Source organism: Penicillium mononematosum (assembly GCF_028829835.1).
Source record: "Penicillium mononematosum strain IBT 11891 chromosome Unknown utg000005l:1.0-9366267.0:1.0-9372171.0, whole genome shotgun sequence".
Taxonomy (NCBI): domain Eukaryota; kingdom Fungi; phylum Ascomycota; class Eurotiomycetes; order Eurotiales; family Aspergillaceae; genus Penicillium; species Penicillium mononematosum.
Window position 1 is genome coordinate 5,615,393 of NW_026643275.1, and position 26,224 is coordinate 5,641,616.

Consider the following 26,224-nt stretch of genomic DNA (forward strand, 5'->3'; position numbering starts at 1 on the left):
TTGCGAGCCTCGCACAATCTACCCCTAAAGGTTCATATACGTGCGCTCCAGACCCACGTCCAGGTTGGACCGTTCTCTCCAGCCTGGTTCTTCAACCTTTGAGTGGTCTTCCTTGTGATGGAGAGGTATTTTTCCCCGCTCACTTTCGGTCTCATGGAGATGTTGTGGGAAGCTTGGCCTCTCTAGACCATGGTGACCCATTTGGACTTTGTAGGGGTCACTCTTGGGCTTTTCCCTTCTACACCTAGCCCGCATCCGCCTTGCTCCATCGGGCGATGGGCGCAGGTGGTAAAAGAAGAGGAAGAGACGCTCAAGACCCTGTGGCAAGAGTCCGCCGAAGTGCTCTGGCACAGCAAGCCCATGTCTCTATAAATTTCGGAATGTGATATGGCAATTGCATGGGTGTCAGATGCTATACATGATAACTGGCATTGGACAAACACCATCACATTCTTTGGCGTGGTCCTACAAACGGCGACGGGATGCCGGGTGGGCGACATGATCAGATCGGGAAGCTACACAGGATCGGAATTTGTAGCATGGGGCGATGTGGACCTCCGGTTACGTGGGCCGATGCACACGCCAGTTACTGTGGAAGATTTGGAGTGTGTCATTAGGATACGTTACGTCAAAGGGCCAAAGCAGGATCCGCCCAACTTCCAGTTGAAGAGGATCGGTGCACTGCGTGGGGAACCTGCTTTGTGTTGTCAAGCTCATCCTTATGGGTTTAACCTGCAGCGTCAAAAACGCCTTGCGGGTGCCGAGGACCGATTCAAAGGCCTCGTCAAAAACTTTGATCTTATGCTTGCCGCGGCCATGCAAGCCACAAGGGACAGCCAGGTGCGGACTCGCAGTGCTCCGACTGCTTGAGTCCTCCACCCACCCTGTGGGTATTGCGCGCCGCCACGTCGTGGGAAGCCAGGAACCAGGCTCCCGTGGGCATGCATTTGATCTCCATCCGCAGGAGCTCGGCAAAGGGAAGGCTCGTGACCCGGGACCGCTCCCTTCTGAGGGTCCCCATGCTGATAGTGACACCGAGTCCGACGTTTACGATGGCGACTGCTCGATGGGATCGCGATCGGAAAGTCCTAGCGTGCTTTCTGACGTGATTCATTGGACAGCCGTAGATCGTCGCGGGCTAGTTCACCAAACCACATCAGCATGGAGGGCACAGTCCAACAACTTGTCGCCGCCCCGTTGCAGGAAGATGGGTCCCAGGCGACCACCAACGACGACTGGGTGGGGACAATTGGGGGGAGGCAACGATAGAAGCGTTACTTGAGAGAATACTATAACTACCTGGTTGTATATATAGTACAACCAAGATCCTTTGATCAGACTATACCTTGAGAGGCTTGAGCCAGGATGTTGCGAAGATCGTGTTATCGTCTCCGGACGCAGATTCTTGCGTTCTATTGGCCTGTAAACGCCAACTACGGGCTCCAAAGAGCAACCTCCGTGTCTGAAAGCTCCCATGCGAAGGCCACCACGAATATTCAAAATGGACGCATTAATACCTGCTTGTTCATTGAGTGCAAGAGGCCTGACCAAGAGAAGAAATGAGGCAAAAGTACCTGGAGCCAACGAATCCAAGACGCCTTTCGCCAAGCTGGAAAAGTATATGCGGCAATGGGGGAACCGGGACAGAACACGCACGGCTTACGGCATTGTAGGTAACGGAAAGTATGTGCATTTCTAGAGAACGCCGGGGTCTTCTATTGAGTTGAATGGTTACGGGACACCGCGCGACCGCTACTGGGATCAACCCTTCGCTGGATCCTCCATTACACAGACCCAAGCAGTGAAGAAAACCGATAACTCTGGTCTAGGTCTCTGAGCGAGATGGAGACAGGCTTCTCTTCCAGTCGAGAAATAAATTAGCAATCATTCAAAAGATATATTCGATCGCGCAAAGCAATGATATTGATTGGGCTTTTTATCTGATATTAATGTACGCATGAATTATCATAAACAATAGAAAGATAGAGGCATATGGCCTAGTGCAATACTCCGTAAACCATCCATGAAGACAGAAAGAAAAAGATAGAAGCGGTGCGAAAATTAAGAATGTGCACGAAAAAATCCTTCCCAGCCCAAACTTAAGCCTCAAACAGGGGCCACCTCGACCTTCTTGCCCTTGACAGACAACCACTCAACGAAGATGGGCCCAACGAGCGACAATGCGCCCATTGCCACAGCAACGTAGAAAGTCTGCACAATAGCAGCATTGTAGGCAACCAGGACACGCTGCAGGGCATCACCACTAACAACAGTGCGGAGCATAGTAGCGCCAACAGAGACGATCTTTGCGGCGTCCTCGTTCGGCGCATACTTAGCCAAGTTGTGGACGAGCTGGTTCTGGAACACATTTTGCCCGACCGAGACGAAAATAGCGCCACCAAGAGTCTGGGAGAACATGACGATAGCGGTGCCACTAGGAATGTCTTCGACCTTCAGGGCAGTCTGAGCGACGATCATGGGCTGCTGCATGCCCAAGCCCAGACCGATACCAAAGAGCGCCTGGTATCCGATCCACTTGGAGTGATTTGAGTCTGCTTCCAGAGTCGTCAGGAGCCCTGCGCCAATGGTTATGATGATGGCCGAGGCGATCATGAAGGGAGTGTAGTATCCGCAAGCGGTGACGAGGCCACCAGCCAGGATAGAGACAACCACAACTGCGATGATCATGGGCAGGTTCATGATGCCGGATTTCAAGGCGGTTGCACCCTTGATTGATTGGAACCAGATAGGGAGCTAAAAGAAGTGTTAGCGCTTTGATTGGGACGAGTGGGAAGGAGGAACTAAAGGGAAAGAGTGCTCACATAAAATGTCAAGACAAAGAACGCAGCGCCAAGAGCAAGGGCATACCAGGACGAGCCCCAAACGTTACGGTTTTTGATAAGGCGCGGCGGGACGGTTGCCCGGTCTCCGGCCCAGATCTGTATGCCAATGAAGACGAGACCGAGGACGCCGAAGACCACAAATAGGCCGATAATGCGTCCACTGCCCCACGCATACTTGGTGCCACCCCATTGCAATGCAAGCAATAAGCTGATGATAGAGGGCAGGAAAAAGAAGGAACCAATCAGGTCCAGCTCCTTGATTTGTTCCTTAAAGGTGTTCTTCTTCAAGATGGCTTTCGGTGTCTGGAAGAAGAACAACACAAAGAAGAAAGTCACTCCTCCAAGGGGCAGGTTAATGTAGAAACACCAACGCCAAGTAAGGTGGTCGGTGAACGCGCCTCCCATACTGCCGTAAGTTAGCATAATTCGGCAATCAAGAAACAGGATCAACATACAGAGGACCGGCTACATTGGCAATGCCGAACATCGCGCCAATGAGACCCGTATACACAGGTCGCTTGACCAGGGGTACACTCTTGCTGATGATGAGGATAGAGCCCGAGAAAAGACCAGCCGCTCCGAGTCCGGCGATGGCTCGGCCGCAGATGAGTCCGACCGAGGTGGGAGTGACAGCACAGACAAGCGAGCCGACCTCGAAAATGAAGAGCGCGATCAGGTATATCCACTTGATTGAGTAGAATGTGTAGAGTTTGCCAAACATCAGGGACACGGCACATGTTGTCAGGAGATATGAACTTCCGTACCAGCCGACGTCTTCGAGTGAGTTGAATTGATCAGTGATTTTAGGAATTGCTGTTGCGATGATAGTGTTGTCCTAGGGGATTCAGTGTTAGCTGGATAGGAACATCCAAATAAAGCAAACTGGTAGTGCATACCAATGCCACGCAGAACACGCATAGACAGAGAGCAATGCTGATCAGAGTCAATCTCCATGCGTTTGGGTACTCTTCCTCGTCTTTCGGCGTTTCTGCGCCATCGTCCTCTTTTTTCTCTTCTGGTGTTGGCTGCTTGTCTAATGGTTCCTGGGTGACCAGCTCCCTGTTGGAGTCGTTGTGAACGGGCGTTGGGGTGTCACGGCTTGCAAGCTCTTTGTCGGTGTCATTATTAGGAGTCGCATTTCTCATCAAATGCTCATCGACTAGAGTGCTCTCTTTTTCACTCGAGGGCTTTGAAGTTTGACCCACAGACTCGGAATGGGTGTCATCATTGGGTGGCGGGTTATTCTGCTCCGTGTTGTGCTCAGCTCTGTCTCCAGGTCCATCTGCGTCCTTGCGAGATTTGACTTTGAAGGCATCAAGGAAGCCCATGATGAACAAAAGGGGAAATAACCAGCAGTACTAAGAAATCAAAAGAAGCCCGTAGTAAGAATTAACGAAAGTTGGGGCATATGAACAGGAAGAGGAAAATACAGAGTTTTAAAAGGAAACAAAGAAATAAGCCAAGGTTGACCTTGTAAACACAACCAGTTCGTACAGGTCTCATCTGAAACCTTGCCTGTGGATTTCTTGGGAAGGAGAAAAGGGCCAATCCAGGTTGCGCAGAACCCTGTGATCATATTTCAGGAGTCCATGTGGTACATGAGATCCTCCACTAAGCTGCATATCCTGCAGACTTTTGCTTTCGTAATTAGGCAGCGAGGTCTAGTTCCCAAGGAGCCACCTAGTCGATTAGTATTCAATAGCAACAGTTGACAAAGCGGTTATGCAACTATCATTAGTCGCACTAGTCCCGAATATCATAAGCCATCAGAAAGTACAACGGAGCTGTTCGCATTTGACAGGGTCTGAGTTAAAATGTGCTCTTGAACACAAACGAAATGTCCAGTTCAGTTTGGATAGGTGGGGCTGCAGTCAGGAGAATGCAAGGACCAGCGTGATCAATTATTTAATTGTTGCATGAACTGATGTACAAGTCTTTGGTTGCAGTCGTTCGCCAATCAGCGATCAGGGGGATGTGCATAGTACATTGCCCCTTGCTCGAGCATCCCACAAAGAGAAACATTGTTCCTGCAACGGATTACGAGTACACCGCTGTTGACAAAACAGGGGGGGAAAGATAAATATTGGATCCGACCGAGCAGTTTGAAATGGAGGAAGGGGTTAAGGGTTTACTCCAGATGAACAAAGCGTTATATGTAATTGCGGAGTTTACAATGTTGTGAAAGGCTCAAATGATCGACAGCTCAAGCTGACATGACTCTAACGGGATAGGGTTTAGTGCGGCTTGGAACCACGGAAGCAACTCGGAGATCGGGGTTAAGCTTGTCTTTGTTCCTACGTTGTGCTATGCTTCATAGTTCTCTGATGATTCTTGATATGGCCATACTCGTTTTGTTAAGAGCATAAATCAACCAATATAGGTCACAAGGTACTTCGCCCAATTCTTAGGGGTGTTTCAAAGGTGTATTACATGGCCCGAGTACAGTATATACAGGGCCTATCCTAGCCGATCTATACTGGCATTGCACTCCTATGATGAGCCCTCGATGATATCTATATTCCAGGGAATACCCATAGCTTTCCATGGGGAGGGCAGTGTTAAGGACTTATGCACGACAGACCACAACTCCACGTCTGATCTAGTAGACCGTACAATATAAACGGAGATATAGTTGCGAGTAAGCTTTAATTCCGAGCACCAAGGTTAATAGGTGCAATGCGATGACGAAACTAGTATTTCCAAGGTTAGCACCGAGATATTAACTCCGTTAGCGAAAGTAAGAAGCCCAAGTATAAAAGGCACCTCAACCGACCAGAATACTTCATTCCACCACCAACAATCTTCGTAACAAGAACATTACATTACACCAACTATACAATGGAAGAAATCTTCGGAGCTGCACCAGAGCCTGCCACCCCTCTTGGTCGGTACCGGGTTCTCTCCTCAACCGCAGGAGTCCGCGTTTCCCCCCTTCAGCTCGGCGCAATGTCCATCGGCGACGCCTGGAGCGGATTCATGGGCAGCATGAGCAAAGAGCAATCCTTCGCACTGCTCGATGCCTTCGTCGCCGCCGGTGGCAACTTCATCGACACAGCAAACAACTACCAGAACGAGCAATCCGAGACCTGGCTCGGCGAATGGATGGCCGCACGCAACAACCGCGACCAACTGGTTCTAGCCACCAAGTTCACAACCGACTACCGTAGCCACGCGCTCGGTAAGGGCAACACTGTTAACGCCTGCGGGAACCATAAGCGTAACATGATCCTCAGCGTCCGTGACTCTCTCCGCAAACTCCAAACCGACTTCATCGACGTCCTCTACGTCCACTGGTGGGACTACACTACCTCCATCGAGGAAATCATGGACTCCCTCCACATCCTCGTCGAGCAGGGTAAGGTCATGTACCTCGGGATCTCGGATTCTCCTGCGTGGATCGTTTCTGCGGCGAACACATATGCGCGCGCGCACGGCAAAACGCCTTTCTCCATTTACCAGGGGCGGTGGAACGTGATGCGCCGCGACTTCGAGCGCGATATCCTGCCCATGGCGCGGCATTTCGGAATGGCGCTTGCGCCGTGGGATGTGCTTGGTGGTGGTCATTTCCAGACTGCTAAGCAGGTCGAGGAGCGGAATAAGACGGGTGAGGGTCTGCGCAATGTAATGGGTGCTGAGCAGACAGAAGAGGAGAGGCATATCTCCGAGGCGTTGGCCACTGTTGCTGCTGAGCATGGGATTGAGTCGGTCACTACTATTGCGTTAGCTTATGTGCTTTGCAAGGCGCCGAATGTGTTCCCGCTTATTGGAGGCCGCAAGATTGAGCATCTGCATGACAATATCCAGGCTTTGTCGATTCGGCTTACAGATAAGCAGATTGAGTTTTTGGAGGCAGCGACTACTTTTGATGTTGGGTTCCCCAATAACTTCATTGGGATTGATCCGAGTGTCAATGGTGGCAAGGCGTCCTTCCTGACGGGCTCGGCTGGCCATATCGACTTTGTTCAGGCACCTCGGGCTATTGGATATGAGCCTAGTAAATAGGGGACTTTGAGATGTTTCAGAAGATATAATGCCAGTAGGACTAGTGCAAATATCTTTTTTTTTATCCGCCTTTTGGTACACCTACTTGGAGAGGTTCATTAAAAAGCAATGGAATTGTGAAATAAGAAATAGACAAGAAATGAAGATGACAATGGGTGTAGAAGTCAGTTCAATGCAATGTACTGTCATCGCATGCCGTTCCACGCCGGGAAGGCCTCGAAGGAAGTCTCTGCGACTTCAAATGAAAAGTCCAGCCCTAATATAATGTGACATTGTTATAGGAAGTAGACTGAATGGGGTGCGGTAATTGTGGATGTCCGCACCCGCAGGTAGGGAACTCTCGCGGGTTGGCAAGTTGGCCATCAAGATCTGAATCTTGGTTTCAGCTGACAGAGTTGCCATGGGTTTGGATGAGCGAAAGATGAGAGAACTTGAATAGGGTATTTGTTTTCGGGGTAACGGATTGTGGCAGGTCGGAGATTTTGAGTAACATCAGGGAGGTCGACCAAGCCAGCTTTCAAATTCGCTGGGGGGAGAGAAGGGGTTGGCAGCGCGCTGTAAAGGTCGTGAAAAACGAAGAGTTGCAACCAACAAAAGACGTAAATGAAGGGAGCCATGGGATAGTCCGGTCATTTAGTTCTCGCGGGGAATTTCGAAGCCCTCGGTCTTGTTAGCGACGAGCGCAATCAGAGCTGCGCCAACACCGCTGCCATCCTTGGAAATGCCAATACGGATCTTCTTGTCGCCTGCAGCTCCAACCTCGGGAACTTCGCGCAAAGCCTCACGCAAATACCCTTCAAAGTTGGGGTAGAATTCAACGAGGCTGCCATCGACACCAATGTCGATGATATCATCAGTCTGAAGCTTGTTAGTGTGCACGACAATAGCAGCCAACGGGACAGCGCTCAGGCGAGCGGCACGTTTTCCAATGGCGTGAACTATGATTTTCACAGCCCGGCACTCTTCGAGGCTGGGGTTCTCAATCTCGAGGTGATCCTTCAATGCAGTCTTCACATCCACCAAGTCCTCGCTGGTATCAGCTTCGACTAAACTCAGCATGCTGGTGTCAAGACCCCATTGACGGAAAAGCATGGATCCTTCAGGAAGGACGACCTTGGAGTCCTTGTTGGCCTGGAACAATCCCAGGTCGGCACGGTGGAGAGACAGGAGCGCGCGGCGGAGAATTTCGCCCAAGAACATGCCCGAAACACGCTTTTCAAACATCTGCACACCGGGGTTGTTGCTGTCGGCATCGAGCTCATCGTCGAACACGGTGGTAGGGAGAACGCTCATGTGGTTGTCGAAGCTACCCCACTCAGCGTTGATAATCATCTCGCCTGTGGAGTCTTCGAAGTGGGCATCCTTCATGTGCTGGAGCTTGGTGATGTTCTTGGTCTTCTCCACGTAAGCACCGTTGGTACCGGTTCCGAAAATGGCACCAATAAAAGTGCCAGTCTCGCCTGGCGAGGTGTATGAGCGGGCCATGAGAGTACCGACGGTGTCGTTCACTAACGCAGCCACACGTACTGGCAGGTCCAACTCATCAATGGCGGACTGAAGCAGCGCGCAAACATCGTGACCAACCGCATCGGGGATATTAAAGCCCTTGGTCCAACGGATCAGTGTTCCGCGGTTGATACCACACTGGCGCACGGGGAAACTGAAGGTAAAGCCCAGATCGAACAGGTCCTCTTCGGTGTTACCCTCCCGTCGGCGGAGCTGGTGGGCCTCGAAGTGTTCGTTGTGGTGAATGCGAAGGAATGCCTCGATTTGACGGGCCAAGAATAGGAAGAGATCCTTTGATGTGCCAGAGGCCATCAATTCCCGAGGAATTAAGATCTTGGACTGGGTGAGGGAGAAGGTGGTATCGCCGTGCAGGAGGACCGAGCACACACGGAAGTTAGTGCCACCGAGATCAACAGCCAAGTAAAGACCCTATACCAGATAGAATCAGCACGCAATTCCCGTTGGAAAATTAGTATGCCTTCATACCTTTTCTGTGCCATTTGGCACCGCAGTCACGAAAGTAGGGATTTGGCTCAAAGTGGTGCCCTCTTTGGTCAAGCCCTCGTTTGACTGCTTGATGTACTCGGCAACCCCGCGCTGCACTTTCTCGGCGGGGTAGTCGAAGTCACGCGCAATGCGCGTAGCTTGGTCCAATAGTGAAGAAGACATGGTGGGACAAGAAATGAGATAGCCGGGTTGGGTAGAGAGTTGAGATACCGGCTAATGGGAGAAAGGAAGGGGAAAGAGTAGGGGAAGAAGAAGGTAAGAAGAAAAGCGGGAGAAGAAATAAGACACGAAACACAGAACCTCACCTGGGCGAAAAGGTGGGATGACGGAGGGGGGTATCCATGAGGTCAGTCCCCAGTCCGATACCTTGGCAGTACTTTTCCCGCCGTAATAACTGCCACTGGTAATGAAGTATCTACAATGTACTTTTAGGGTATTTGGGGAATTGCCGGGTTCACCGGAGAGAAATGTTACTTTATTCTTTTATATCTTATAGTTGTTATACGCTTTCAATTCAATTCTTTGAATGGAGAAATCAACAAACATTCAATGTTGTTTTGAGTATTCTACCGATCCCATCTATGACCGAAAGCAGCCTCTACATTCCTAGGGCATTCGTAGCCTTTTTTTTTTCCCTTTTTTCCCCATGACGCCATGAACAGAAACATTTAATTTTGGCAGACTTTGGCAATGTGGGGGGACATCATTACTGGTCAATCGTTTCAACCTGCATATTTCCCCCGAACTTCACCGGTGAGCGACACAGGTTAAGACTGGGGCAGGGACGGGAATATACAAATCCCACATCGGGGGATAACCCTGGTATTTCGCGCATCCCAAAATGTATATGCCTGCATATGCTGATTTGGGTGATTTGAAAAAAATTGACATTTTATGTCGCGCTTATACGCAGATGTACAACAGATGTATGTGCACACTTTACATCATAGAGATCGGGATAGATCGGCCCCATCCCGGTATACTCGGCCCCAGAGCCAAATGGTCAACCGAATGCACGGAATCCCGAGTGTGGATGTCTGAAACCCCATGGAGATGATGAGACATGTGGCTTTTCTCTTATTAATATAAATTTGCACTCCGTACTGTGTACGGAGTAGTTCCATGGGTACATATGTATTCTTCTTTTCTTCCCAACCGGAACAGGTTCTACGTAAGATTCGCCTGTCTTTCAACCATCGAAATTCCTAACCGTCACAACACTATTCCATTTTTAATTCCCACTATATATAAGGAAGTATATATAAGGAAGTTCAATTGGTTCATAACCAGAACAGAATACTATGATGTGCATTTGAATGTAGCCTCAGAGGTCTGACATCTTGCACTGATTCGATTTAGTACTATTCGTCGAGCATGAATTAGGGCTATAAAGCTTTGTGATTGATAGAATTTAACACATAACCCAAGCCTTAGGGGCCATGGTCATACCTTGTTTGTCTGGAGACTAGTTATGCCGCTAGCGTAGTAGTCAATCTTATTCTTTGTCTATACAACATACGGCACATTGTCTTGTACAGTGCTTTTTCTTCCCATGTACAGGCGAACTTGCCTTTTCCTACTAGAATCACCAGAATATGTCGCCTATATGTCTATATATCAATAGGATCTGCAGAAACCAAGTACGCAGCGTTCGCTTTACCATCATACAGCGTTGAGGTGTCGGAATCGTGGCTGGTATAACCTTTTTAGCCACACCAACCCCATTTAAGCAATACCCGTGGACATTTACTACATGTAGTTAAGCATTGAAGAATTGACTAAGCCCAGACCAAGACCTCGGGACTCTTTCATCCCAAGTATTGCTCTCTGGTTCCGTCATATATCTCCTTTGCAATACGTCATCTTGTTTGCAAACCTGCATTTGGTATTTGAAGTCGTTGGCGCCGGGTCCTTCACTGTCGGTGGAGTGGCCTACTGCTGTTAAAGAAAGTCGTAATATCGCTCGACTATTATATCAATGTACATCATATATAGTTGACCGTAGTTGATTGTTAGGATGCATGTTGAGATCGTGAGACTAGCCGGCAACTGGCGCCCACGCCTTGCGAAGATGACTAATCAACCCACGTGACCTCCAACATCCTCCGAACTGAACGGGTGTGAGCGGGCATTTCGAATCATCACTGTCTATCTATCTTAACAGGACTCGTCCTTTTTGTCCAAGAATGGGTGCTGGAAACTCTAAGCCTGAGGCTTCGGCTGGCTCACAACATGTGTTCTCCAGGTATTTGCTCTCCGACCTCAATCTCAGTTTCCGCGGCATTTCGTGCTTGATGGTGGAGAGAACGGGAACTACCTTTCAATTGGCGCCAATTGCGAAGGGCAGATGGTTCCTGTCGATATAAACGAACTCTCAAGATTCCCTCAGCATTTGCGACAGCCAGGAGCTCATCTAAAGCATCCTACAGACCACGCTAACCATGCATGCACAGCAACTCTCCCGTCCAATTCTCCTCAAACCTAGTCGATGCACTCCAATCGAACTCAGAGGTAAGCACGACGAGGCTACAAGCAAATCCCCAGCTCAATGCAAGAATCTCACAATCCACCAACCAAACAGTCCGACTCCACCCGCGCCAAAGCCCTGGAATTGGAGATCCAGAACCGCGTCGCGCAGGAACTGCAGCGCCTCCGCGAACGCGAGCAGCAAACCCTCGCCGAGATCGAGAAGCGCATCTCCGAGTCCAAAGACACCACCTCCCTGCCCGTCACAGCAGCGACCGCGCCCCTCGCCCCCCTCCACCTCGGGCTACCCAGCCGGCTCATTGAACCTGGACGCACCGCGGATCCCCTTCGCCGGCCGCCACCACGACCCCGTTCCTACAGACTCCGCGCCGCAGGAGCCCGCTGCCGCTGCACAGCCTGTCGTTAAGCGCGATATCTCGCGCGACTCTGTAGCTGCCGAAATCGAGCAGCTGCGGAGCAAGCTTGATGGACGGAGGAAGCTTGTGGAGCTCGATGATGGTGTTGCTAAGGCTCGTTCCGATGTTATTAGCTGTCTGCAATTGAATGACCGCCGGCCGTTGAACTGCTGGGAGGAGGTTGATGCTTTCAAGCGTGAGGTTGCGCGTATGGAGGCTGCTTTCGTGGATCGCATTGTGGGTTAGATTGGTGGGTTCGGGAATACAGCGGCTTGATATGAAGTCTCTACATTTTATGGCACCTGATTTTGGGCTAAGAGCTGCTGTACTGTATGTATAGAACGGGCATTTTTCTTTGTTCCATTTGTTTTCATCTGAATAGGATAGAGTTAATCCATGGATGACAGTGGACATTCGTCGTTTAACCCTTGGGAGGGCTATTCTTTTGCTAGTAGAAAATCTACCAAGTACCCGGTGACTGGGGCAGAGGTGGTATCTAAACCACAATTGGGCATCTCCACTGCTGGGCAAGGTTCATCAAATTTGATATCATACAAATTCCCATACCCCTAGACGCCCGCTCTTCTCCCCTGCGGCCCGAATAATACACATTCTTCTCTCAGAGAGCTTGACATCGGGTGCCAATACCTTTGAAAGCTGGATAGACCCAATGCCTGTCCCTTTGCCTTCGGAAAGATTATAGTTTCCTGTAGTGACAAAACCAATCAGATCGTCTTCGGTTGGTACTTCCAATGGCTCAGAGTCAGGTTCTCCATCAGTAGTTGAGATGAGAGCCTTGGCAAGAAGACGCCGAGCCTCTTCAGATTCGGGCGCAGTGTTTCCTGCCTTAGAGAGCTTCGGTTGTCCAGGCTTCTTGGTCCTTGCCGAGCCAAGATCGAGCCATTTCTGGCGTAGAGCTGGATCTGTAGGAAGCCGGTAGATTCGCGCACGGGGGGTGGGTGTGCCACGTGTGGTGAGAGAAAGATAGACAGTGGCAAGGGTGGAGACATCGACGGATGCTGTGTCGAGCTTACTCAGGCTTTGGTAGGTATCAGCCGAAGGAAGACGAATGTTGTGAATATCGAGGGGTGGGATGATGGGAGTAGTGGGGTCGTTTTTCTCAGCCTCCTTGAAGGCAGTTGCCTTTTTGACTGAGCTACCATCGGCAGTTTCTGTCATAGCATCGTCCTGTTTCGGCCCTTGAAGGAGCCTTTCCCAGTCACACGCCCACCCATGGCCTATCTCGCCTTTTGGACGACCATCGCCCAATAAAATGTTATCAAACTCGGGACGTCGCCCCTTAGGACGTCGCTCCCAATCACGTCGTGATTTCTCGGTCTCGCGCTGATCCCATCCCCAGCCAGCTCGTGTTCCTGGGAAATCTCCAGGGAACCAGGCCTCGCCTGCTTCGAAAGCAAGCTGCCGCTGCTGCTTCAACCCGCCAAGCAATGGGTTTCCTCCGCTGGATAGTGGGTAGAACATGATTGAATACCAGACCGGGACAACACATTTCCACGGTAGTAATACGGTCCAGGACCCTGGGGCATTGCTGCGTTTGGCCCGGGCATGTGGCTTGTTCGCGAGTATCATGATCGGAATTTGAGGGTCTGATGGTTGGGATGGCGGATATTCACCGGGACCGGCAAGAGTGCGGCGCCGGTTGACAGCCTTCTGGCTCGGGAGCTGACGAGCCGCTGTTAACCGAGTGGATCGGTCGAACAGCTTAGAGGGACCTTGTGTTTTGTCCGGATGCCATGTAGAAAGTAACACAGCTAGGTCATTCATGTGGGATTCATTGTCGGGGGCGTGAAGTGTGCGTGGCGGGAAGTGCAGGCGAGGATCTGAAATAGCAAAAGAGAGCAGGGCATTATGCGGTAGTGAGGACGGATTCGAGACCCCCAAAAGAGATGGCCAGATGGCTTCCGGGCTCTGTGGTGATGAAGCATTACCACCTGGCCCAATAATCGGTTTCAATGCCGACAACAAGGCCTCAGTTGACCCTGGCCCTGTGATCTCAATACTGCCAATTTCGAATCGTAGGTCCTCGACCATGACAGGGGGGGTTTTGCGATTTCGATACCGCAAGGACATCCGTCCACAGCTGGAGGAACGCCGAAGGATGGACTCTAATCCAGAGTTTTCGGTGATCTTTCTTAGATGACTTGGGCTGAGGTTCGTCGGCATCAACCATCTCAACATCTTCCTGCTTGGCACACCATATCAATGTCACCGGTGCAGTTGGACGTTTCGTATGGTCTTTTTCAAAAGTCCAGGCCTGTAGAGACCGAGTCCCGGCTCTCCATTTCTTCCCCTTGCTGCCCCATACGTTGTCCCCCTTGACACCTACTGCCATCAGGACAGCCTGGATAGCTGATTCCGCTCCTTCCAACTGAATAGTAGACATATAGCTCATATCCCACGCCACGGCACCCCGGGCGCCTCGAGCACGGTGAGTAGGCCGATAGCTTTTCTCGGTGGGGGATAATGGAACAGCAAAACGCCAAATCGGATCTTTTGTCGTCGCCATATGAGCTCGCTTTGCATGATACAGATGAGTAGGTAGCCATGTCTTGGATCTCTGGCGCTTGCGGTACTTAGGCTCTGCGGGAAGAGGTCTCGACAGCTTGTTTTTCTTGATCTTGGGAACTCGTGGCGCAATATCGAAGGCATGACTTCCCTCCTTTTCCAACGAAGTTTGGTTCTCTTGGTCGCGCCTTAGTTTTGCGGCCGCCCGTCGGGCCTTTGTTTTCGAGTTTATAGCCTGTAGCCGCCGAGCGGTATCGAGTCGAATGCGCATCATTCGGGATGGCTTGCGTCTGCGCGCCGTCACAGTAGGTGTGTTATCCTCGGCCATCTAACATGGTTGAGACAGCGGGTTAGTCAATGGCCATTGCCAATTCGTACATTATTGTCAATAAATACCTCTCGCTTAGCTCGAGCCCTCAACCTCCGCGGAACTCGCTTCACATTATGACTCGCCGTCCGCCGCCGCAGGGAGCGGGGAACTTTTTGGAAGGCTCGGGTCGTGAGCGCATTCTTCGAGCGCTGCATCCCCTCCTCCAGAGCCTGGATCTCAAATGCCCGAGCTGCAGAGTAGGCAGCGACATCGAGCTCGCCCGTGGCGGAGAGGGCGGCGTCGGCCGACTGCACGGCCAAGGTGCGTGCATCAAAGGTTCTGGCGCGTTTGCGAGATGCCCCGGCTGCGCCATGTGGACCTGAGGGAGCGAAAGGTTTCCGCTTGGCGGAAGGGTGGGATGTCATGGCTGCTGATTGAAGTTGCGTGTATGGACGTTCGCGAGTAAAAAAAGTTGCCGGGCTTGGCGCGTCATGATCGGCAGCCCCATGTTGATCTTATTTACGGCTCTTTTACTATTATCTTCGTTCTTGATTTATGTTGTATGATATCTTCCCATCACATTTAGAGACACTGTTCTCATAATTAAGATATTTCCTGGAAGCGAGAATATTTCGCATAAATCGCAATTGGGATATGCCCTCACATTACCACGGCAACATGGTCTGTCATATACTTCTGGATGTCGCCCAAGAAACAGGCGGCCACAATGGAGACGCCACCGAATGCAATGCTGACATAGTATACCCATTTATATCCCTCAGCATATGCAATCTGACCAGCCCCTACTACCATTTGATATGCAGTCTCATTACCAGCAATACCAGGGATTGTGCGCAGCTCGCCCAGCAACGACTCACCTGTCAGCTCAATTGCTTCACCAATCAGTTTGACGTCGGTGATGTTGAGTTCTTTCATCATCACACCACCGATGTAATGTGTTGCCGCTGGCACAAACTTCGAGATGAAGACATTGTAGTAAATGGTGTAGCCGATGCCACCGCCTACCACGCGAATAGAGAGTGTGAGCGCAGAAATAGTGGCGATTAGATCCTAGAGAAAGTCAATGTCAGTAGGCATATTCCCTCCCATCCAGCAAGACAACTCACGTCTGGGCAAATGATTGTGGTAATAATCGAGGCTGGCACCACAATCCCTCCAATTCCAAGGCCAGCAAGGATGAGAATTCCCCAGAGCTGATACATATTATCGGTGCGGCCGATAGCCATTGCACCACATCCTGTTTGAGAAAAAAAACAATTTAGCTTTTTGGAGACTCTCGTAGCCATCGACGAAACTCACCTGCAGTCATCAGCACACTACTAACGATCAAGAGCTCCTTGTTGTGCCCACGAAGCACACTTAGCAGCGCAAGCACAATACAAGCTCCTGCCATAATCCCAAAGCCAATAGGGATACTGCGGACACCCACATCCACTGGGTCATGACCGTAGACATTGAACGATTCCGTGGGCCAGAACATAAGCACAGAGAAGAAGTTGGCACCGGAGATGAAAGTAATGACGAGGGTAAGTCCAAGGATTCGAGGCTCTTGCTTGAGGCGAGATGGAAAAATGGGGTATTTAGCTCCGTAAATTTCCCAGAAAGCAAAAGCAACAAGCAGAAGGAACCCGATGATCAATGGTGCCAGGACATGCGCAGATGTCCATGGATACTAAATCGTGTCAGTAAGATATAGCGCCGGACGAAATGACTCCAAGCATACCATATATCCACCCCATTGCAAGCCGGCCAAAAAGACAATGAGACCAGTGATGCTGAGAAATCCACCAACAAAGTCGACTCGTCCAATTATCTCCTTCCGGCTCAAACCAGCTGAGTTGACTCGTGGCGGAGGGAAGTAGAACAAAATAGTGATCAATAGACCAAAGGCGCTCCATGCAGCACAGAACGCACCGACATAGCGCCAATGGCTGTGATACGCGATAAGCTGGGCCCATAGCACGGACGGGCAAAATGGTAGGATGGTGAAGATAAGGACTGACACATAGACTCCTCTCTTTCGAGTCGGCGCCATCTCGGAGGTTGCAGCCAGTGCTGTCAGTTCATTGACCCCGGCACCGGCACCAGCGATGGCCATTCCCGCTGTATCCACGTCAGCGAATATCTATAGGCTTGCTTATCCGGGCAATACAAACCGATGAAGTTGTTCATTGTGTGCACTGTGCTGCATATGATCATTCCAATAACTATCAGAGATGCTCCAATAATAGCGACTGGGCGGCGTCCGAGTAGATCTGATAGAGACCCAACGAAAGGGCATACACCGGCAAGGCCGAGCAAATTTGCAAGAACCTAAGCAGAAGCTCGTTAGTCGATCACCCTATACTTCAATGCGTATATACTCACAAACCAGACCCATCGGTCTGCTCCACCAATGTCTCCATAAATGTAGGGAGGGATACCGCCTATCGAGAAGGCATCAAAATTATATCATAACTCTCATGTTGTTTTCGACTTACCAAAGAGGTATACCGGGATCTGACTCCCAGTCCACAAGAAAGCCATGGCAGTAAATCCCATGAAGCGGCGGAAGGTCATCTTTCTAATGGTCAGTATTGTTGCAACCGCAAGTTGTACAGCCGAATCCTACCGGGATATCCTTCTCAGACTCATGCATACCTTCCTCCGAGCCCGGTCTGGTCATTTCCTGGTGACCATGCTGTGAAGTATCAATGTGTTCGTGATGTTGCATCACAGCCTTCTCCTCGACTGGCTGGCTCGATTGAAGAATTGATTCCGCCATTGTGAGCGTGAGTCAGGGGCAGCACAATCGTAAACAAATGGGGGACTGGCCCTAACACAAACAAAATTGGATGTAATTCGAATTCGACTGGAATGTGGACGATATTGAAAATTAAATCTAGAGTTCGAAGAAAGGATACGAGGATATAAATTCATTTGAGCTCAAACCAGTTGGCGTATGTCATAGAAGTGTCCTCGGGGATGTAATGAATCAGAGTGGGGAAGTAAAAAACAAGCTAATGAGCGTTGAATTAGATAGCCGGGACAGTAATGCTTGGAATCCAGAAAATACCGAGGCAGCTTGGCAATTCCCTCATACATAACGGTGATCTTGGCCAAAGACGCTAGGGAAATGCGGGGGAGGAAACGTGGAGGTGGAGGCAGTTGGTTCAGGAGTCTACGGGGCACTCCGGAGGCCCATGCCAGAATGAGGATCAGCCCCGAAATCCGAAAAAAAAAGGAACAAGACACCGGGAAAGTTTTAGTACAGAATTGATAACCTCGTTGGATGTACAAGAGACATTGTATCTGTAAGAAGTCATCAGATAGCGCATACTTGTACATAAATAGTTCATATAAGAGGTCTGGTTTCCCTTTGCTAGCTTCCTGCTTTTCAGTTGACTTCTTCCCAAGGGGACCAGGAGGCCGGTGTTGAGTCTATTACAACCTCGGCCGAAGCTGGGAAGAAGCCACACGATCGAGGAAAGCCGCGTATTCGTAGACTTCAAGCCGTCCAGCAGTAAAAGTGTGTATATTTCTGCAGCTCAGAAATATTCCCCAACCTTGCTCAGCTTGAGTGTCTTGGGGACAACAAAAAGTCCTGTCGCTTCAACACATAATCGACCTGCCATGTCACGGACCTCACACTTGGCGTATGCCTTGGTGTCTGTGCTCTGTTCCTGATCTAGGGTTGTATGCAGGGTATAGAAATTGTCCGAGTGGACCGGCGCCCGGTAGTTGAGCTCGAGGTTGGCAGTGACACCTGTGCGCGCTGGGAAATGCCGAATGGCTGCGCGCCCCAGGTTCTCATCGATCACAGTGCCCAGCGCGCCACCGTGGACCATGGTTGGCCAGCCTTCGAGGCCTGGTCCCAAGAAGACCACGCTAATGAGTTTCTTCTCTTTGTCATTCCAGAAAACTTTCTGTCAAATATGAGAATAGTTAGACAAAGCGGGATCCCGAGGTTCGGCAGTCAAAAGGTCCGGCATTCATGTAAGATGGACATGCCTCGGACCCTAATGAGAAAACGAGAGACCAACCTGTAATCCCAAGCCCCTACTGCCAGCCAAGGGGCCTGACGTCAGCCGATGAGTTTTGTGCTTATCCGAAAAGTTTTCGTAGACATCCTTTTCGACGTAATCGGGGTTACGACGCAGCTCCTGCACAATGGGGAGTCCAATATCAAACACCCGCTGGATTTCCTGAATCTCCATTTGATCTTCCAACGACCCAGGCACCGCTGGCGCTGCAATTTTGTTGTCCAGCCATTTCCCTGTACTAACGCCAAGGGTTCCAAATATGCCACCATAGATCAGACGGCGCGTCCAACGCGATGGTTCTCGTGAGGCATTTGGTTGTGCCGCGGTGCTGACGTTTCGGACCGCTGGTCGCCAAGAAGTTCGTGTCTGTATCGAGTACCGGCGAAGGGCCAACTGGAGGATATTGCGGTAATGTGTCATGGTGGTCACATTGCCATTCCTCTAGAATTAGGATGTTGATTTAATTGGAGCTTTGGGCAATCCGGGCCGAGGCTCAATCAGGTCACGTGTACTTGTCATTAGTCATGTGTCGTCACTGCTCAGGCGCGAGGTCTCCAGGTGGAAGAAATCTAAAGATAGACGAGGACTACAGAATGCGTATTTGCAAGGCGTAAGACAATCAATTGGAAACAGTTAAGGCGTTTGAGACGAGCATCATTCATGTTCATCGTTTCTATTCATCTAGAGGCAACATTTGCAGATTCCTTTCAAATGTGAACGGATGCTTAGGCAAACCCATTTACTCGGATTTGGGCAGCTCAATCGCACGGTAGAGGCAAATGAGTGCGGAGTGTGACTCCCCTAGATATGTCATTAGAAATGATCTTGGATTGTAGGATGCGGTTCACTTACCACCACCCGAAAGGGTCTCGATCTTCTGTGCCTCAACCTCAGTAACTGTATCGTCGTTGAACCACCACCACTTGTCATCCGTCTCGCGGCGCTTGCTGCCTGTCTGAGGATCATCCCGCTCCTGTTTCTTGACATATGCCGTGTAGTGACCGCTGTCGGCGCTCGCACCCTGGTGGGTAATCACGGCACGAAGCTCATACAGACCAGACTGATTGGTACCGCTGTCTCCAGCACCCCGTTGGTTGACGAGCTCTTGGAGCTCTCTCTTCGCGATGCGGATAGATTCGGCTTTTTCTGCTTCGTACTCAGCATCAGTTTTGAAGGTTTCCTCCATCTGGCTATCGCCATCCTTGTCGTTGACTTTGGACTTGTTCTCCTCAGCAGCCTTCTTTTTCTGCATTGGCTCCACGCTTTCGCCCAGGTTGGTCTCTTTTGCCTGTCGCTCCGCACGCTCTTCGGCAACTCTTTGACGTTTCTGAGAACGTTCGACTTCCAGCTCCTCCTTGCGGATTTCGCGAACCTTGTCACGAATAGGGATGAGCTGCTTTCGGAGGTCATCGGTGCAAAACTCCACAACGTCCAATTCGGCAGGGAATGTCACTTTGCGCATGATCTTAGCCTTCTTCTGGGTCTCGCGCTTCCAGTAAAATCGGACAAAGTGAACTGTGAGGTACTTGGGCAGTCGTGCGATACGAGAACGCTTTTTGTACACAGAGTTGCGCTCCAAAAGAGGAGAGTTTTTCTCAATCTGCTCTTCAAGGCCGGCCAAAATTCCATCCTGCAAGTGGTTCGTTTCTTTTCCGATATGACAATCAAGTTTATAGAAAACATCAGAAGTTTGACTGGGTTGCTCCCCAAGTTCCTTAGCGGCGGGATCCTCACACTCGGTGACAGATTCGAATTGACCCGCGAGATATTTATCCACGAATGAGGTCGTAGTGGCAGACTCTCCCTCACCCTCGGTGATGGTCAACTTGGTCCGCAATTGGTTCAAGATCTGGGAGAAAGCCTCCTCGGCATCCTGCTGGGAGTATCCTTGTCCATTTCGGTCACGTTGGGCGAATTGAGGGAAGACGGCTCGGAGAGCATTGAGGAACATCAGTGGAGGAATGCCCTCCTGGGTCTCGGACATTTGCTTGAACAGATCTCGCAAAGAAGCGGCCAAATCCCGAGAACCTCCAAGGCCACCAATACCAAAGCTGCTGAGGTCTGACAGACTCGACTGTCCAGCTCCCCCCACTTGGCCGATACCGCATGAGCTCTTCCTGAAGCTCCGGGACACTCCGCAAGGTTTGTAGGGAAGAGTTGAGGTAGCATGTGTTCCCTAGGTTCTGTAAACCGGCAGGGATGGCACCCTCCTGTCGTGCCACCTCAGCCTCAGTCATGTCTTCAAGGAATTTGACGGCCTCCTTTGGCCGACCAAGGTCAGCAGAACCTTGACCTCCCGATGGGGTGCCCATCATCATGAATATCTGCCCGGGTTTGGCATTGAGTGACGAAAGAGGTGTATCATCTTTAAGCTGGCCACCTTTGACCAAAACCTTTTGGCGGTCTGGTTCCACGCCAGTCAAGGAAAAGAGCTGGTACTTGAGAGTTTCACCGTTCGAGGTAGGATCGAGCTCGACTTCGTGGCGCTTGCCGGCGTGTTTGACAATAACTGTGTATCTGTTAGTAGTGGTGCAGGGGATGCCAATACATCCATACATACTCGGTATAGCTGCCATTTTCAATAAATTGTAGGGATGGATGATGTGAAAAAGATAAAGAGCTTGAAAGAGCTTACGATTGCTGGGGCAAATGGTAAACAGCCTGGGATGAGGAAGCGTGGGGGCTTTCTCACCGCCCAACCACTATCATCACCGCCCACCCCGACGTCAACTCCTCTTCTGCCTAGAACAACCTGTTATCCAGAGAACTGCCTTTCTCGTTCACTTCTTTGGGTTGAAGGGTCTCACCACGGGCTAATTTCAATTGCTTCTCAACCAGCTCCCTGCCGTCCTATCCTCTGTGACCATTGCATCCTCGTGGCCTCGACAAACGCCCCTCACCATGGTGGGTACAGCTCCAATCAGCCAGCCCGTTCTATACTAATTGATTATCAGAGTCAATCTCTCCGGCCCTACCTCCAGGCGTGTGTTTCGACCTTTGACAATTATTCAGCGGCAAGCTTGCTCACACTTTACTAGTGTTCGGTCCTCTTTGACCGCGGCTCTTACGATCTCCAACTTCGCTTCTCAGACATCGGAGCGGCAGTAGGTTGACATGCTGCAAATGTTTGACATGAAGTATGCTAATATACTCACTTCCACCAGCAACTGCCCAGAGGTTGAGGCAAATTCTTCGCCCGAGATCCTACTGAACCCGTACGTCTGACCCTCATTTCTCCCCAAGGTCGCATTGGTCATGCGTATTGATGGCTTTCCAGGCTGCACATCAGCAGGAATGAAAATGAAAAGGTGAAAATTGAGCCAAGCTACAATTCTGTACGCATAAGTATCAGAATCAAGCAGGCAGACGAGATCGAGCACATTCTTGTCCACAAATTTACTCGGTTCCTCACCCAGCGAGCGGAATCGTTCTTCATTTTGCGCCGGAAGCCAGTGGAGGGATATGACATCAGTTTCCTCATTACGAACTTCCACACGGAAAAAATGCTTACCCACAAGCTAATTGATTTTGTGATCGAATTCATGGAAGAGGTGGACAAGGAGATTTCGGAGATGAAGCTCTTCGTATGTGTATGGATGCATCGTTTCCGTCGCAGGTTACTAAACAGTTCATTAGTTGAATGCCCGTGCTCGATTTGTTGCCGAGTCTTTCCTGACACCGGTATGTTTTTTATTGAATTGTCTACCATTGACTCACTTGCTGACTGTCGTTTAGTTCGATTAAATTGCCCAGCGTTTTCTTGTTGATTCCGAATAATGAATGGTCCTGTGTTTCCCACTTTCTACTCCTGTACAGATAACATAGGCTTGCATTGATTAAGAGTGAACCTCATACCGATGTCCGTCGATCGATGTCTTTTGTCCAGGTTTAATTCGTTCCTTTTTGCAGCAAAGTAACCCATCCACCGGCGTAGTGCCTCACCGAGTATGCTAGCCTACTGCTGACCTGGTACTTCCCATCAAGACGGGAATTACCTCCATAACAATAAAATAATATATGAAGGAGAAGAAACAAGGTTCTCAACAACAGTGACATAATACATATCTCCAAGACAACCTTGATCTATGGCTCAGAGCAACCTAACAGGGCCAAGGGACATCATTGAGGGGACGCGTTTTATGCTAATAACAGTCTATTATGTAAATCCAAGTCTATTTACAATGACAATAATTCGTAATCTAAGGAAAAAGTCAAACAAGGACAGGGAGACGATTACCTAGGTATCTGTGGACTACTGGACAAGGGAGGAGTGCGTGGAGAATAAATATTGTCTGGGTGGGACGCGTGGAGAAAAGCAGGTATAGGGTATATTAGTGCGTGGTAAATAAATGCTTAACTCAAAGCTGGACGAAATGGAAATACTTTCGAGAGGGGTGTGGAATTTCAGTTATTGCGGAGCAGGTGCGTGGACATAGTGAATCATCGCGGGAAAAGTGCGTCGTGATAAATACGTACTTTGACAGCGTCCTGATAGCCTCGAGGATTAATATTTTTCTAAATATCACCACAATGACGGTGTTGAAGAAAACGACATATATACTACTCTAGCTCATTATTTTTAATCTAAAAATATTAAAAATATAGCATACCATATAAATTTATCGAGAAAATTGAGGTCAAAATCTAGGTTTTATAGGATGTCTGGCGTCACTGAGGTACCTTTTTACCCCGACGACCTGTACCCGCGCGACGTACCTTATTTCCACGCGTATAAATAGCTTTTTCTTACCCACACGCACTTTCACTCGAAAATATTCTTTGTTTCCACGCACTATCTATTCGTCTGATATCGGTTCTCAGCCCTAAAATGAGGAACAACACGTCTGGGCACATGCCCGAAATGGGCGACTGGCCTGCCACTATGAGTCTCCTGGCTGCGGACCTTGATTTATTGACTCTCAATGAAAATACCCGACAAGACTCACAGACTGCCACCACTCCTGTCTGCGACGCGAAGAGTCACTCACCTGGATCCGCACCTACTCTCAAGAAATCTTCGTCCGATTCTGATTTGGGCACGCATGCTCCTGCTCGATATTTTGCTCAGGTTCCTCCAGATCTGATTCCTCCTCAGATTCCTCCTCGAGTTTCTGCTCAGGTTTCTCAGTCTCCCATTTCTTCAACCCCATCCTCATTCATTTATTCCCACCATCAGAGTTCATCTTCCACTTCCACCATCCGTCCTTCTGCAAATCAACGTCTTCAGTTAGCATCTGGATACAATCCTGGAGCTATTGAATTTGTGCCCCAGGCCTATCCTCCCAGCTTTCAATCCCAATTCGACCAGTCTCCCCTTGAGACCATACCTCAAGTCTACCACGATCCTGTGGACTTTGCTGACCAGTTCCAACCCAGTAAGTATCTTCTGGCTGTAACACCATCATCAAAACTGTTTGAATTTTACTGATAATAATCTCACTACAGCAAACGTCTTCGACCCTAACAAATCTTCACCCAACGCCACCAACATGGGTTGGCCATTTGACATGGGTGTGACCCCCAATCATGGGGAGTTCGAGCGTCTTGAGAATTTCTCGATCGAGGAGCTCCTTCAGCAATCGTGCATCCCGTTTGGTAGCATTGCCGAGATGCAGCCACCTTCTCGTAATGGTGTTCTGATGATTTCTAACGTGAGTTTACTTTTCACCATATTCTGCCTGCGCTGATGCTTCGTTCAATATTTCGTTACTAACGAGTAGTTACAATACCCAGATCCCGTACACCGTGACTCGCCAGGAGGTCGCCTCGTTCCTTGGACGCAGTGCTAACCTGCTCCCATCCACTCAAGGATGTCCCATTCACATCATCATGGAACGGTCCACTGGCAAGACCATGGACTGCTATGTTGAGTTTCCAACACATAAAGATGCTGAAGATACTGTTAACAGAGTCAGCCGTGCCTATGATGCTGGCAGCGCCCCACGTATGGGCAGCCGCCATGTTGACATAGAACTCAGTACCCCAGCCAAGCTACTCAAAGCTGCCTTTCCCCGGGCGAAGTGCATTTCATGGGAGGGTGGAAAGCCTGTCCAGCTTGTCAACAAAGACAATTGGTCTACCGGTTTTGATGGCTTCCTCACTGACGAGGAGCTCTTCTGTCTGACTCGTCATGCTGAGCAACCTCACCGGGTACGTCTGACTTCGCTTTTATATTCTTCATTTTTCATGTCGCTGATCTTCTGATATATTACAGAGTGCATTTGCTAGCAAGGTTCCTCAACGCTGTTATGAGTCGTTCATTACCACACTCTGGAAGGTAAGTCATTCATTGTCTATACATCTCCGTTTGCCCTTCCATGGTATACTTACATTCTTTGTCCTATGTTATAGTTCCCGTGGTACGCGACCGACCTTTACACTGTTCATCACCGGAATGCTCTTTTCCATACTCTCAATGCTCTGATCAAGGCTCTGGTAGAGCGCATGCAGAGAGGAAACACAGTGGGATTGGATATTCGCCTTCTCAACGAGTTGGTTCATGCAGGCATCTCTTGCCCGGCTTTCAACCCACGCATGAAATACTGTTTTGCTTGGCATTCGAAGGAGCAGAGAGCAATTGAGTCTTTGGACCATGACTGGTGCCTGTACTTCCCATTTGATACTCTCACCTACATCCCTGGACAGAGTACTGCCGCCTATCAGGTATGAGATATGATTGAGACTATGTCTTCATCTGAAATATTGCTAACTCATTCTCCAATCGGTATAGTACTATGCCTATGTCATGTCCAACGGTTCTGTTCTACGCACCGAGAATGACGGTTTGCCGAACAAGCATACACACCCGGAGATCGAGCGAATCTTCGGAAGGTTCTGGTTTGAGTGGGACGACGACGTTGCCCGTAAGAAGGTCTTCAAAGATGCGATTATCTATGAAGCCAGTGTCTTTCGGAAGTTCATTATCACTGGCTTTCAGCAAATGCACAGAAGAAAATCCAGTGTCTCGACCATTGGCACTGCTCCTGGTTCGTCGCCAACTCAAAGTGTCGCCTCAGTTGATAGCCAGCGCACCATTTCACAATCCCGCACTGGCTCTGTGAATCCCAGCCCTGCTCCTCAGGGAACCTCAACTGTTTCAACTGTCAGCAACATTACTAGCGGTCCCCGTAACCATGGTACTAACCGGAATGTCCCTGGTAATCCCCGTCGTCTTTCTCAGCAACTTGATGCTGACCAACACCTGCTGGACACTCCCACTCACCGGCCTCGCGCATCAATTCCTCCGTACGTTCCGCCGCACCAACGGTCTGATACAGCCAAGGCCCGTAAGCCATCGGTTACCTGGCGCATGCCTCAAACTCAGGAGGCACCTGCGGTTGGCTCAGCTCAGGGCCAGACTGATTTCCAGCCCATGTATCGTGCTCCCCATGCGACTGCTCAGAACATTCGGTCGTCCTCTGATCCTTTCGGACCTGGCCCTTCGATTGCTCCCAGTAGCCATCGCTCTCGCTCCGACGCCGCCCGCCTGTCGAACATCGATCGCCAGGTGTTTGATGAGCTCCGAGCTGCTGGCCGCGGTACCCGATCCGCAAAGAAGTAATCGGACGTGGTGGAAGCCCTTAAGCAGCACTCCTCAAAAGAGGA

At 50.0% G+C, this 26,224-nt stretch overlaps 12 protein-coding genes across 12 annotated transcripts; 6 read left to right on the forward strand and 6 right to left on the reverse strand.

The window, feature by feature from the left end:
- Positions 1 to 387: 387 nt before the first annotated feature.
- N7519_010309 (uncharacterized protein) lies at positions 388 to 870 on the forward strand (the record flags this gene model as incomplete). Its single annotated transcript, XM_057297082.1, has 1 exon — positions 388 to 870. One exon carries the CDS (start codon positions 388 to 390, stop codon positions 868 to 870), a length of 483 nt encoding a protein of 160 aa, XP_057144964.1.
- A 631-nt stretch (positions 871 to 1,501) lies between these two features.
- Positions 1,502 to 1,837, forward strand: N7519_010310 (uncharacterized protein; the record flags this gene model as incomplete). Its single annotated transcript, XM_057297083.1, has 2 exons — positions 1,502 to 1,669; positions 1,700 to 1,837. The coding sequence occupies 2 exons, from the start codon at positions 1,502 to 1,504 to the stop codon at positions 1,835 to 1,837; spliced, it is 306 nt and encodes a 101-aa protein (XP_057144965.1).
- Positions 1,838 to 2,106: 269 nt separating this feature from the next.
- Positions 2,107 to 4,171, reverse strand: N7519_010311 (MDR family MFS transporter; the record flags this gene model as incomplete). The annotated part of the gene is made up of 4 exons (XM_057297084.1): positions 2,107 to 2,754; positions 2,823 to 3,249; positions 3,299 to 3,678; positions 3,740 to 4,171. The coding sequence occupies 4 exons, from the start codon at positions 4,169 to 4,171 to the stop codon at positions 2,107 to 2,109; spliced, it is 1,887 nt and encodes a 628-aa protein (XP_057144966.1).
- A 1,510-nt stretch (positions 4,172 to 5,681) lies between these two features.
- On the forward strand, positions 5,682 to 6,845 carry N7519_010312 (uncharacterized protein; the record flags this gene model as incomplete). Its single annotated transcript, XM_057297085.1, has 1 exon — positions 5,682 to 6,845. One exon carries the CDS (start codon positions 5,682 to 5,684, stop codon positions 6,843 to 6,845), a length of 1,164 nt encoding a protein of 387 aa, XP_057144967.1.
- Positions 6,846 to 7,478: 633 nt separating this feature from the next.
- Positions 7,479 to 9,020, reverse strand: glkA (glucokinase glkA; the record flags this gene model as incomplete). The annotated part of the gene is made up of 2 exons (XM_057297086.1): positions 7,479 to 8,780; positions 8,838 to 9,020. The coding sequence occupies 2 exons, from the start codon at positions 9,018 to 9,020 to the stop codon at positions 7,479 to 7,481; spliced, it is 1,485 nt and encodes a 494-aa protein (XP_057144968.1).
- A 2,024-nt stretch (positions 9,021 to 11,044) lies between these two features.
- N7519_010314 (Mic19 family protein) lies at positions 11,045 to 11,986 on the forward strand (the record flags this gene model as incomplete). The annotated part of the gene is made up of 4 exons (XM_057297087.1): positions 11,045 to 11,103; positions 11,312 to 11,369; positions 11,440 to 11,487; positions 11,594 to 11,986. The coding sequence occupies 4 exons, from the start codon at positions 11,045 to 11,047 to the stop codon at positions 11,984 to 11,986; spliced, it is 558 nt and encodes a 185-aa protein (XP_057144969.1).
- A 303-nt stretch (positions 11,987 to 12,289) lies between these two features.
- Positions 12,290 to 15,001, reverse strand: N7519_010315 (ribonuclease P/MRP protein subunit POP1; the record flags this gene model as incomplete). The annotated part of the gene is made up of 3 exons (XM_057297088.1): positions 12,290 to 13,783; positions 13,821 to 14,594; positions 14,663 to 15,001. The coding sequence occupies 3 exons, from the start codon at positions 14,999 to 15,001 to the stop codon at positions 12,290 to 12,292; spliced, it is 2,607 nt and encodes an 868-aa protein (XP_057144970.1).
- A 235-nt stretch (positions 15,002 to 15,236) lies between these two features.
- N7519_010316 (putative MFS drug efflux pump) lies at positions 15,237 to 17,361 on the reverse strand (the record flags this gene model as incomplete). The annotated part of the gene is made up of 8 exons (XM_057297089.1): positions 15,237 to 15,647; positions 15,704 to 15,834; positions 15,897 to 16,269; positions 16,321 to 16,700; positions 16,754 to 16,910; positions 16,965 to 17,023; positions 17,078 to 17,156; positions 17,209 to 17,361. 8 exons carry the CDS (start codon positions 17,359 to 17,361, stop codon positions 15,237 to 15,239), a joined length of 1,743 nt encoding a protein of 580 aa, XP_057144971.1.
- Positions 17,362 to 18,124: 763 nt separating this feature from the next.
- N7519_010317 (PaaI family thioesterase) lies at positions 18,125 to 19,039 on the reverse strand (the record flags this gene model as incomplete). The annotated part of the gene is made up of 2 exons (XM_057297090.1): positions 18,125 to 18,502; positions 18,620 to 19,039. 2 exons carry the CDS (start codon positions 19,037 to 19,039, stop codon positions 18,125 to 18,127), a joined length of 798 nt encoding a protein of 265 aa, XP_057144972.1.
- A 319-nt stretch (positions 19,040 to 19,358) lies between these two features.
- On the reverse strand, positions 19,359 to 21,195 carry N7519_010318 (ubiquitin-specific protease UBP6; the record flags this gene model as incomplete). Its single annotated transcript, XM_057297091.1, has 3 exons — positions 19,359 to 19,420; positions 19,472 to 20,673; positions 20,723 to 21,195. The coding sequence occupies 3 exons, from the start codon at positions 21,193 to 21,195 to the stop codon at positions 19,359 to 19,361; spliced, it is 1,737 nt and encodes a 578-aa protein (XP_057144973.1).
- Positions 21,196 to 21,520: 325 nt separating this feature from the next.
- Positions 21,521 to 22,363, forward strand: N7519_010319 (actin-related protein 2/3 complex subunit 4 family protein; the record flags this gene model as incomplete). Its single annotated transcript, XM_057297092.1, has 7 exons — positions 21,521 to 21,523; positions 21,574 to 21,602; positions 21,658 to 21,723; positions 21,784 to 21,834; positions 21,897 to 22,203; positions 22,256 to 22,300; positions 22,355 to 22,363. The coding sequence occupies 7 exons, from the start codon at positions 21,521 to 21,523 to the stop codon at positions 22,361 to 22,363; spliced, it is 510 nt and encodes a 169-aa protein (XP_057144974.1).
- A 1,084-nt stretch (positions 22,364 to 23,447) lies between these two features.
- Positions 23,448 to 26,180, forward strand: N7519_010320 (uncharacterized protein; the record flags this gene model as incomplete). Its single annotated transcript, XM_057297093.1, has 6 exons — positions 23,448 to 23,994; positions 24,065 to 24,270; positions 24,353 to 24,769; positions 24,834 to 24,896; positions 24,971 to 25,282; positions 25,350 to 26,180. The coding sequence occupies 6 exons, from the start codon at positions 23,448 to 23,450 to the stop codon at positions 26,178 to 26,180; spliced, it is 2,376 nt and encodes a 791-aa protein (XP_057144975.1).
- Between the last annotated feature and the right edge of the window lie 44 nt (positions 26,181 to 26,224).